Below are 12432 nucleotides of genomic sequence, written 5' to 3'. Positions count from 1 at the left end.
TATTTTGTTGGGCAAGAGAAGAAAAATGTGTGTGTGTTTTCACATATCTGTAAGCCCCCAACTAACTCTCAAAGTGAGCACATCTCCAGAGGAAATATACTCAACGAAAGTCTCATGAAAACTAATGTTTTGGGACTTCCCTAGTGGCATAGGGGTTAAGTCTCAGTGCTGTCACCTTGTGGCATGAGTTCAATCCCCAGCCAGTGAGTTAACCCATATATGGCTCAGCAGACCTCTCCTGTCTCGCCCGCTGCTCCCCTCAGCAGTGTATTTCAGTAGATCTGCCTGTTCTGCTCCCAACTCTGTCTCTGGTGAATCATCTCACCCCCTGCACCTCTAGCCTACACCCCAGATCTTCTTTGCAAAAATGAATAAATCCTAAAAAAAAAAACTAAAAACTAATCTGTTTCCTAGTAGTGGGTCAGCAGGAGCTATAAGTTAAAGCAGAGTCTATCTTCAAAGCTTACAGTCTAGGATGGGAACCAAAGTGCTCAAGTCAGAGGCTGTACAATGCTATCTCATCATCCACTTCTAAGAAAAATCATTTAATTAGGGTAAGTGATTTGCCATTAGTTAAATGAGCCTCAGATAAACACCTGCATTTTTTGCTTCCCCTTACGCCCCTCTTGGTGTGAGAATCTTTATCACTGCAAATGTGCTTCTAGAATACAAATGTGCCTCTAGAATACAAAGACAGGCAATTCTGTAACCACCTTAAGTAACCACCCACTTCACCTACAGTGCACTTGAATAAGGGAAATCTGATGCAGAGCTGAAGGGAAGAGAGGCTGTGAGAGAAACATGGAGGAACTGTCTCTAGTCTCCAACATGGCACCTTCCTAAGAAATTTCAAGGACTTTTTTTTTTCCACTATGCAAAATTTATGCCATAGAGCATGGTTTTAGAACCTAGCCCATTATCTATTTAGGAAGAGACCTGCCTTTTTCTTCAGGATCTAATAAAATTTCACATGGACAAAGTCTGATCTGCAACATCTTTCCAACAGTTTCATCATGACCAAAGAAAAAGCCTTTATATCAAAATCCAACACACACATTTTAAATTTCATTAAATGACCCTTTGTCTCTCATACATTCCATTTTAATTTTTAGAGGCTATTCATGACCCATTCAAGTGATTTCTAGAGCCACAGTGGGCAGGGCCCAGAGCTGGGGAAGCCCTGAATGAGCTGGTACCAAAGAAGACAGTGAGATTATTCCAGGAGAGCTGATGACCAGCATATCCCCAAGGCCCCCACAGCTCATCCCTGGAGCTTAAATACAGGATAGGGGAAAAAGATCCGTTATTGTAATCAATGCACCTATAACTCCAGGAGTTTGCTTATCACTTCAGATAACACTCCTCTGTACTCAACTGCATCATCAAGCCAATCATGCTACCCCCAGGATCCACAACAGCTGGGTCCATCCAGATGCCCTCTAGAGCAGGAGTGGGGTATGGGAATGGCATCCCAACACTGCCTTGCATTTAATGTGTTAGGAAACTAGTATGGAGTGTGAAGATGAATCCCTGGTTTCTGTCTCCTGTGGTTCTCACATCCTTCCAATTGTGATTTAAAGACCCTAAGAGCAGTTGAATCCAGTTAAATTTTACTTTAGCTAGATCCTAAAATGCAACTATGAAATCAGGTGAAATGGTTGGCAGAGGGACCAGAAAGAAGACTTATTTTGACCAAGATGGTGAAAGAAATAATGAAGTTTCAGAAATAGAAATCATCCCTTCCAAATTTCATACATAGTCATAACCACGTATCGTAAAAAATCTACTGACCTAAAAACAAGTAAGTATGATAAAAAGAATGGGTCACATAATCAAAAAAACAAAAATGATTTAAAATAAGAACTTGTGCTCATGCTACTTGATGATCTATCTGACTCAATGGTTTTTTTGTTTTCCTTGCACAGCCTCATTTTTCAGTTTTATGACTAGCCATTAACGAATAGTGGCAGAAGGAAAACTTTGATTTTCTTTTTTCACTTTGACTCTTGGACAACATGGCAGCATGTTCAAGCACACCCTAGGATCCTAGCACAATGACAAGGAGCACATGTGTCCACAGCAGAAGGACTGGGTATGCTCCTCACATAGGAGAGTGCAGGCACTGTGGGCCTAGCCTTCCCAAGATGTCACTGTTACTTTCCTATGATTTATAGCTCAAAGTATGAGAGCTGGTGCAAAGATCCTGTGCCACATTCCCATGTGGCATATAACATAATGCAAACTGTGAAAAACTCATAAATGTGGATAGATCAGTTTCACCAAGGAAAGGAACAAGAGGGTTCCAGAGACTGAGCAGGAAACAAGCCAGATAATTTTTTACAGTCCTGTCATTCCTAAGCAGCAGTAATGAATGCAATCCCGCCCCTAAACACACAACGCTGTAGTGAAACGTAGGGCAGTGAGCAAGAAATTAGGCAGAGATGATTTGGAACACTATCAATCATGCCTGTCTACTCTTTGACAAATGTGCCTTTTATTTCCTTTCAGACTGAAGCTGTAGTTGCTATCATAACTTCATAACTTTTCAAATGATTTTAAAAGATATAAAATAATGTCTGAAAGTCCTAGTAAGTACTGAAATAGTACAATCTCAATGGAATACTATAAGTGAAATATGTTATTTTAAAAGAGATTATATGTGTTGGAAAATCATGCTAAAATAGGTCAACCAAAATCAGTAAACAAATATTGAATATATCACAAATGCATTTTAACATACATTTCTAAGATGTCGAATGCCTTTGGACGATTTTTCTGAATTCAATTCAAACATTATTATCCACACAAAGAAGATCAAAAACTAACACGTTCTGAAACAAGATCTTGAGTAAAGTGCAGGAAATGCAAACAAAAACCAGCAGAGAAAACTAAGTTTGTAACTTCAAGAGCTTCTTATTAAAAGGAAGAAGGTTGCATTAGAGGCCACGCAGAAAGACAGGTAGTCCCAGGTATGCTGAGTGCCAAGAAAAAAGGGGCCAAAGGTGAAAAGTCAGCTGAGGCCATGGTGTAGAAAACTTTGACCAGGTCAAGTATAGATACTATCACTTACGCAGGCACCAGAAATCTACTTCTAATCTTCAAGCATGAGGGTGACATGTCAGAGCTGTGCTTTGGGAAGACTTACCTGGCAGGGGGTTAAATGGGAAGAGATAAATAACCAGAAGCCTAATTTGATGGCTATTAAACAAAGGAAGATGAGTGGTAAGTCAGAATTTGAAATGGTGAAGGGGAAGGTGATTAGACCATGGACAGGGTACAACCTGAATAAGTTGACATTTCATTTTTAAAAAGGGCCAAGACTGAAAAAGGAGGATAATCATATACTTTGTTGTTAAGAAACAGGCAACTCCAAAAAGAGCAAAAGGACCTAAGTCATTCTGAGGCAGGTTGAATTCAGTAGGTCAGTAAGATGCTCAGTCATGTAACAAGTAAGTGGTAATAATTGTGGGTCTGGGGCTTGGGACTTAAAAAAAAATAGGTCTCTCTGGGTATTCCTCAGCAGAGAGTTGGTGGCAGAAGTCACGGATGCGGGTGACAACAGACAAGACAGGCCCAGTCACAGCTCCAGGACAACCTCCTAGGGAAGAAGGAGACAAAGACATGTCCACAGACCTCACAGCCCTACCTGGGTACATTGCCCAAAGGTACTATCAACAAGGTTGTCAAGTTTTATAGAAAGAAGGGCAACAACGAAGACTTGGGAGTGAGAACATCACCGGGAAAGACTGGATGATGCTTTGCGTGGGCGAACAGTTTTAACAGAGAACGGAAGGCAGAAACAAGGCACAGAACATAGAACCTGAGTGAATGGGGAGAAGTGGCAGCAAGATTCTCTGCAATGCTCACAACGGACAACACAGCCCAGATACACGAAACGTTCCTTAGAGATAAACAACAGGCAATCACATCGGCAAATGAGCCAAAAACACACACTCCAGTAAAAACGAGCACTTACCTTCTTGTGATTCTTGTAAACATTTCTGTGGGCAAAGCCCTTTCCACAAAGCTTGCATTTGTAAGGTTTATCCTCGCTGTGGATGACTTTGTGAGCTCCCACTTGATCGAGCCTCTTGAAAGATTTATTGCAAATCTCACAATTATAAGGTCGTTTCTCTATAAAAAAAAAAAATACAGATCTAGATAAAGGTAAAGCATCAAAAAGGAAACATCCTTACTTTATTTGCTACGGGTAAGTCAACTCCAACATGATCAAAACAGCTGAGAACTACCTCCTGCCCAGGTCATCTGTTAGATATGTGAGTCTATTCCCTCATGCCTTTCTAGACCTAGTTTGTAAACTGTATGCAATAAGGCGCTTAGCTAGAAAGATGAAGCTTAAATTCAAGGAAGGAATCCGACTACTAATGAAAAACTGTGCTGATCAGTGTGAGTTTTGAGAACAGGGGCCTGATAGTAAAGGAGGTAAACCACAGGCCTGCCCTCACCGCATGGTGGGCCCCAGAAGGCACAGCTTCCAGTTCTCGGCAGGAGCTACACGTTTAGAAAGTTAAGTAAAATCTGTATTTCTAAAACATTCATGTAATGCTGACAAGTAGGAAAAAAAATACTATGTTTCAAACAAAGCATACCTAAAGGGCACCAAGTTTATATCTATTTGTCTCCCCAAACACTGGATAATCAGAAACATTCTAACTTCAGTGGCCTCAAATTATAGACACCCTAAACTCCACGAAGACACCTCATAAAGCAAAGATTTTCAGAGAAGGATTTTTTTTATTTATTTCTGTACAACAGACCTGCTATTCGAACTTGCTTACAATAAAACGATGGTTTTAATGCCTGTCTTTCAAAATGGATTTATAAATTTTTCACGAATAGTTACTAGTGCCATAGTGATCTTGTGTAAGCCTCTAGAAATGCTGCAACTTTAACTGTCGAATCCTTCCTAAATGTCAGCGTTTGCTAGTGGGTACATACATGGCTTCATTTAACTTTCATAGCAATTTTGAAAGGAGGATCCCTTATCACAGATGGAGAAAGAGACACTGAGCCACAAAGAAGAGCAGGTGACACAACAAACAGTGATTCTGGAGATACTCAGTTTCATTGAATCTAACCACCTTGGCTTTAGAAATGCATTAAGGTCTAAAGAAGTTCATTAAGTTATTCAAAATCACACATGAAGGGGCGTCCCTGGTGGCGCAAAGGGTTAAGACACAGCACTATGAAGCTGTCTGCAGCCACTGCAGCACAAGTTCAATCCCCAGCCAGGAAGCTGACCCACAAGGCACAGCAGACCTCTCCTGTCTTGCCCACTGCTCCCCTCAGTGGTATATTTCAGTAGATCTGCCTGTTCTGCTCCCCACTCTGTCTCTGGTGAATCCTCTCACCCCCCGCATCTCTGGCCTGTACCCCAGTTCTTATATGCATAAATAAATCTTTAAAAAAAATCACCTTTGCAGTTAAGGATTGAGCTAGCATAGCCTGGTCTCATCACTCTTGGGAGTTTGTGAAAGTAACAAGATAAATCCTTTCTAGTAAACATGATATAAATAAAGAAAATATTTCTTTTACCTGAGTGCGTGATCATATGACGTTTTAGTTGATTAGCTGAAATAAATTTCTTCATACATTCCTGACAATCAAATATTTCATGAATCTGCAAAAGGTTCAATGGACAGTTAATAAATTACAAGGAGCTTAAGTAAAAGTATAAACATGGGATAATCGCTAAATAAAATCATGTAATAATCCAACTACATATGGTAATGCAGCCCCAACTTGTTCCATTACCCTACATAGATTGAAAATGCAGTATTAGTTACCTAACAAAAACCAATCAGTAAAAGGACAGCACACTGTTTACATATGGAATACAGCTGACCTACTGTGCACATATTTAATTTATACTCAGGAAAAAAAACTATCAGTCTATATAAACATTTTCTTTGGCACAAATTTAGACTTGAAAATATATAACCCTAGGTTAATAATATTCCCCTTAGAGTAGGCAATAGTATTCTCAGCTTGAATGTATGTCTATAGAACTGACATTATACTACTGTGGAAGACAAGAAAATGTGTAATTCTGACATACACGTAGCCCACAGTAAAACTCCTGCACAACCATAGGAAAAGATTAAAAAAAAAAAGAGAAAAAAATGAGTGGGGGAGGTGTAATGTTTGTAAACAACTGACTCATATAAATATTACTACATCACAGACACTGCATAGGTGGTCTGAAGAGCAGTAGCCCAGAAAGAACATCAGAAAGAAGAGACTAAATTCCAAGAGGAAAGAACTGTGTGAAGCCTCATGTTAGAAATGCTGACCCCCTGTTCTGCTGAAGATCCACAGCTGGTTTGGGGCAGGCACATCCTCATTACAACCTCACTAACGGCAGAACTATTGATACAAAGCCAGACAAGATGCCCTGCTGTTCCTGCAGAGTAACTAGGGCTGCTACAGGGAAAAATACCACCAAGCAATAAGCAGAGAAGTGGGCTAACTCGGTCAACAGCTCCCTTATCTAAGCAGCTGTGGAAGAAACGAGGCAGTGGAACTGAGGCTGGGGGAGGTGAGCAGGTGCCAGGCCTGCAGGTGGCAGGAGGTTGGAGGTTCCTGTCAGATCCTATATTGTCATATTGGAAAAGTTAAGAAACTCAGGGGTATTTGGAGCCCAGAGGGTCCTGTGGTTCCTCAGAAGGCAGTGAGGGGTCGCCTCAAGGACTCAGGGGGCAGGTCCCCACAGTACAGAGGGAACATGGTCAAGGCAGCCTCTTCAGTCACCAAAGACCCTCACAGAGACTTGGGCTAAACCCCCACAGTACAGGAGTGATGACATGAAGTGTAAAGTTTAAAGATACTTAGAACAGACTTATGTTCTTCAACTGTTTCTGTAATACCTAAGAAGCAACTTCCATAGTAGTAACAAGACACTAAAAAAGGCAATATGCCTGAGGCGTACCTGGATGAACACTTATTTATAGTTAACATGGGTTCTGATCCAAACCTCACGAAAAAGCAAGCATCACAATAGAGTCACAAATTTTTGTTTCCTGGTACAATAAAAACTATATTTACAATGCACTGTGATCTACTAACTGTGGTTTTTAAAATACCTAAGTGCTAAAAAATGCTCGATTTCTAAAACTTCAGATTCCAGCCTACCTGATGGTATAGCAGTTAAAGTCTCAGCACTATCAAGCTATCAATAGCTACTTTGGCATGAGTTCTGACCCACTTGGCACAACAGACCTCTTCCGTCTCTCCCACTGCTGCCGCCAGCAGTGTATTTCAGTAGATCTGGGTGTTCTGCTCCCCGCTCTGTCTCTGGTAAATCCTCTCACCCACTGACCCCACTTCTGGCCTGTGCCTCAGTTCTTCTATGCATAAATATTTTTAAAAACAAAACTTCAGATTCCTAATATTTTTGCCAGTGGGGGGCCCTGACTCCACACAGATGAGCGCTGACTCATGGCGGGTTGGGACTGAAGGCTGGGGTGGCAAATGCTTAGAACAGTGAAGCTTGCTGCATTCATTGCCTTTTTTCCCCCCACAGAGATTCATGGCAGTGTTCGATGCTATTCTGGCAGCATTTTATCCCATTAGAACATTTTTCAGAATTGGGGTCCAGTCAGTCTTCTCAAACACCTGCCATATCTACAAAGTGGATGTCATAGTCTACTCTTTTCTTGTCATGTCAACAATGTTCACTGCATCTTCACCAGAACACTCCATCAAGAAACTACTTCTTTTGCTCATCCAGATGTTGCAACTCCTCATCTTTTACTGTGAGACAGAAGCAACTGAGACACATCTTCCAGGCTCACCTCCAATGTCACTTCTTTTGCATCTCTACCTGCATTTGCATCTCTACCTGGACCTGGTTCCCAGGTGAGCATGTGAAGCTTGCCCATGCCAGCAAGCACAGGACGCCAGCAGAGTGTCTGAGAATTTGACTCAATTCTGACACCATCTAAGTGGAGAGTCAGATTCCACAGGTTAAGAGCTCGGCCTCCCAAGACCACCCTCCACCTCTGATGCTGGCCACGAGCCTGGGCGCTTACCTGTGCTTCAGACTGACTGCACATAAATCAGAGGTTCATCCTCAGGTTCAATTAATTTGCTACAGCAGCTCAGATTCAGCAAACCTTTTCTCACTAGATCACCAAGTGATTACTCCAGACAGAGCTAAGCAACAGGCAGAAGGAAGAGGTGCACAGTCCCAGGAGTGGGACAAGGGCACAGAGTGCTCAGCCCTCCCTGGGCGGGCCACTGTCCCCAGCCTGGTAAATCCTGCAGAAGAGCGTACTCAGATGTGCTCATTTATTGACTCATTGCTTCTGAAACATGCAATGTTCTGCAGACAGAACTGAATTGCTATCTCATTGTGGCTTTAATTTGCATTTCCCGGATGATTATTTATGGTGACCATCGTTTCACGAGCCTGCTGGCCATCTGAATGTCATCTGTAGAACCAAACATGTCATCAGGTCCTATCTCTACCTTTTTATCAGATTTTTTTTGGTTCTTGAGTTACAGTTCTTGTGTAACCCCTTGCCTGATGCGATTGTTCAGTATCATCTCCCCTTCGGTAGACTAGCTTTTCATTTGCTGGATGACTTCCTGTGCTGTTTAGGAGCTTCTTAGTTTGCTATAGTCACATGCGACTATTTTGCCTGCTGGAGTTAAAGCTAAAAAACTGCATTGTGAAGACTAAGTGCAAGGTCTTACCACCTGTTTTATCTTTCAGGAATTGTGTGGCTTGAAGGTCTTACTTTCAAGTCTTTAATTCATGTTGACTGTGTGTGTGAGACAATGGTCTGTGGGTTTTGCCAGAACTATTTATCAAAGAGACTATCCTTTCCTGTTATGTATTACTGGCAACTTTGTCACTAGGTGACCATGTGGCTTTAATTCTACCTTTTCTGTTCTGTGCATTAATTGATCTATGTCTCTAATATTATAAAACTGATATTCCCAAATTATAAGATAGTGCATTTACTGTCCATGAAAGCACTTTTGCACTGACTATACCACAAAATTCAAACCCATGCTGGTCTCAAAACTCCTAAAAAGATTCAATAGAATAATCACATTTAAAGTAAAAATGACAAGTAATAATCTTCGTGCTGAATGCTAATTAAAACATTCTGTAAAATGTACAGCTTACCAAATGGATATGGAGGATAACTTCTAATTTGAAGTCCTAAACTAAGTTTTCAAGAAAGATCATAATATATCTTACCGTAATATAGGACCATTATATGGTAATGTAGATACTATATTAGACTATAATGTAATTAGGCATATTCATAAAGCACCATCTACTGGCCAGGTGAAATACTGCAACCAAAGCCCATAAGACATTCACACACCCCACTGTAAGAACAGTATCAAAAGTGGCATCAGGGAAGGCTGCCTATCGATTCAGAAACGCTGTAAGTAAGAGGAGCAAAGCTGTAATGGAGCGCTGGGCTGCCACCGCAACATATGTCTTTGGCAAAAGGATTATTTCACAGGTGGGACTCCAAAGGCTGAGACGGCCTTGCTCCTTCTTGAAAGCCATTTACAGGTGTAAAGGAAAATCTGTCTTTTTAAGGGTCTTTCTATTTGGGGAAAAACCTCATCTCCTTAACTCTTATTGGTGGAAAGACAGAACTAAACCTGCAAACAGGTCATACCTTTGCTTACTATGCCTTTCCTGGTAATCCTGTAACTGACCTTCCTCTCTTTCACCCCTGCTCACCTCCCTCCCTTGTCTTTATCTGGGGTTATTGAAGATGAAGACTGAGGCCATGTGGCTGAGTTACCCACACAGTCTCTCTGGGCCTCTCCTATGTGAAACACTCCACTTGGTAAAATCTTAAATTTGATCAAATACCTTAAATTTCAACGTAAGGCTTAAAGAGATCAAGAACATAAATCAGAATTATAAATGAGGTTATTTAGAAAATGTCCAGTCTACTGAATTTTTTTCCCTTTGTCTCAGCGGGAGTCCTGATTTAGAAACCATAAAGGTCAGAGAAAGGGAAAAAACCTAAAAGGTGAAGCTTTGGGCTGGACGTCTGGGTAAAACTCATTTTTGAAAGAAGTTTCCATGCTCACCTGCACAGCACATATGTTATTAAAATGGGGATGATACAAGAGAAGACTGGAATGGCCCAGCACAAGAATCACATGCCAATTCTTGAAGTATTGCATATTTTTTAACAATTTCAGGCAGAACACTGGTCAAAACACTGATTAACTCAGTATCATATTTCATAAGAAAACAAAAGCCTGATGTGACAGGGAGTGCTGATGAGGAAGAAGATAACGCTGTCCTGACTCTGCCAGTGCCTGCCCCATTACTTCACCCTGCAATCACAGAACTATCTCATGGTGTAGAAGGTTAAATCCCCAGCACACAGCCGGGCTACTGGACTGAACATCTCATGAGTTGCTTTGGAATACATCTATATCCAAATCAAGAGACAAAGTTCATTTCACAATCCACAACACAAATATCACTGGTACCATCTCCCCACCTCATTGGTATTAAATCTCTAGAAGAAAATCACATGCATGTAGATAATCTGAAATAATACATTAGATGAAGAAATACTTCTATCTTTGTGAAAGTAAGAAAATGAAATTTTTGCCATGAGGAACAAAAATCTAAATTCCATTTTAATTCTACTAAAAAGTATATTATCTTGTTGCAAAAGTTGTTAGGTTTAATAACTTTTTCAGACTAATTTTTCACATGAAAAATTACACTTATTATAAAATGCATAAAATGTATTTTCTCCCAACATAATCATTTCTGCCAACAGTCTGGCATATTTGTACACTTTTTGTAGCTCTTCAAAATAATGGAGTCTGTTTTGTCAGACTTTAATACTATGCACCCTTTCAATAACTGAATCCAAGGTGGAGCATAGTATTAGCATACACACATATGTAGTTTCCTCAGACACATACTGTTTCCTGAACAAACAGCAACTGATAAGCTACCCACCAAAGTGAGGTGAGGTGATGTAGTGAAGGACATCGCTTTGCACAAGACAAACAGTTCTAATTCTGAACACAATCAACAACTCCACATATATTTTTCTGCAGGAGTTTACATTCTTTTCTATCAGTCTTGCATTTCAAATGTTACTATTTATATTAATGACAAAGCTCTGTCTCTGAAATATTAAAAAAAAAACCAGCTGAAAATTGGCATGGCAGACACTATAAATGACTAGACAGACAATCTTGTACTCTGACCAGTAGTACTCTGTATCTTACTGACCTTTCTATGTTCCTGAAGACTTGATGCTGAAGAACACTTTTTATTGCACACTGAACATATGAGCTTTTTCTTAGGATCGCCTAAAATAGAACCGATATTAAAAGGAGTGTCAGATACAGTGTTTTTGTGTGATATATAAGTTCTAAATGGGTATTCTGCTTTTATCATTTAGAAAGCTAAAATTTTCACTCTTGTGGAGTAAGTTGTATTTCTTCTTATATTTGAGTTGTATTCAGCTCTATCCACATATATAATACTTGCACTTTTCCACATTCTAATTTAGTATTAAGAAAAAAACATTTCTATGAATAAACTCAATCAAAAATCAAATTAATCAAGTGTGTTGATAAAGGGAAAAAAATGGATTCAATAATCCATAGGCTGATTTTACTACTTCCTTCCAAATTTAACCACATGTGTGACTTAATCAACTGGATTTTAAACATTATTCTTTCCAGCACTAGGCTCTTGCAAAAGAGCAAAAACCAATACCATAATACACTGGATTGATATTCATAGCACTCAAAAGCCCAATTTTGTCTTCTTACATGGTCATTATATTTGCAGGAGCTCATTACATATTTGAAATTTCATAGTGGTTATAGAAGTCACTCAATAATAACCTTTTCAGGCACATTCTAGTAAAGGTGTCATCAGATCCACCACAAATAATCTCCAATAAGTAAACAAATATACAATCAAAAATAAGCATCAGGATAGTGCACTACAGTGTCTCCATGGTCTGGCCCCACACCACCATCCACACCCACTCCTGCCCATTTCTCTGTTATTCTGAAGCACATCCAAACTAAGGGGAAAAAATCAACATAACAAAATGATTGGCTTTTATTATAGGGCTGTGTTTATGAAAGAGGAACTTTCAGAAGAAACAACAATGTAAACTCTCATTTAAAATCCTTATTTCATAAAATGCATTATTCTAGCATATTAAATCGAGCAATGAAAATGTTCCTTGGTGAGTGACAAGTAATATGGCCAGTAAGCAAGAAAATTGTCCCAAGCAAAACAAGTGTGCGGCCCCTGGACCTGTCTCTACATACACACATATATGAGGGGTCCCTGAGACAGCACAGCCCTCTTTTTTTAAAAAGTATTTATTTATGCATATAAGAACTGGGGTACAGGCCAGAGGTGTAGGGGGTGAG

The 12432-nt window shown here is 40.0% G+C and overlaps 1 protein-coding gene across 6 annotated transcripts in view; it reads right to left on the bottom strand.

Annotated features, from left to right (window-relative positions):
- Positions 1-12432, bottom strand: part of PRDM5 (PR/SET domain 5) — a 158354-nt gene that overhangs the window by 82736 nt on the left and 63186 nt on the right. For all 6 annotated transcript variants that reach the window (XM_054694518.1, XM_037509506.2, XM_037509503.2 and 3 more), the window contains 3 exons: positions 11267-11346; positions 5557-5641; positions 3977-4134 (listed from right to left, as the gene is read on the bottom strand). In XM_054694518.1, coding sequence (XP_054550493.1) covers positions 3977-4134; positions 5557-5641; positions 11267-11346 — 323 coding nt within the window. The remainder of the gene's footprint in view (positions 1-3976; positions 4135-5556; positions 5642-11266; positions 11347-12432) is intronic.

Source organism: Talpa occidentalis, unplaced genomic scaffold (genome assembly GCF_014898055.3).
Source record: "Talpa occidentalis isolate TD23 unplaced genomic scaffold, MPIMG_talOcc4v2.1 talOcc4.13, whole genome shotgun sequence".
NCBI classification, from domain to species: domain Eukaryota; kingdom Metazoa; phylum Chordata; class Mammalia; order Eulipotyphla; family Talpidae; genus Talpa; species Talpa occidentalis.
The sequence above is the reverse complement of the archived record's forward strand: the minus strand, read 5'-3'. Positions and strand labels throughout refer to the sequence as shown.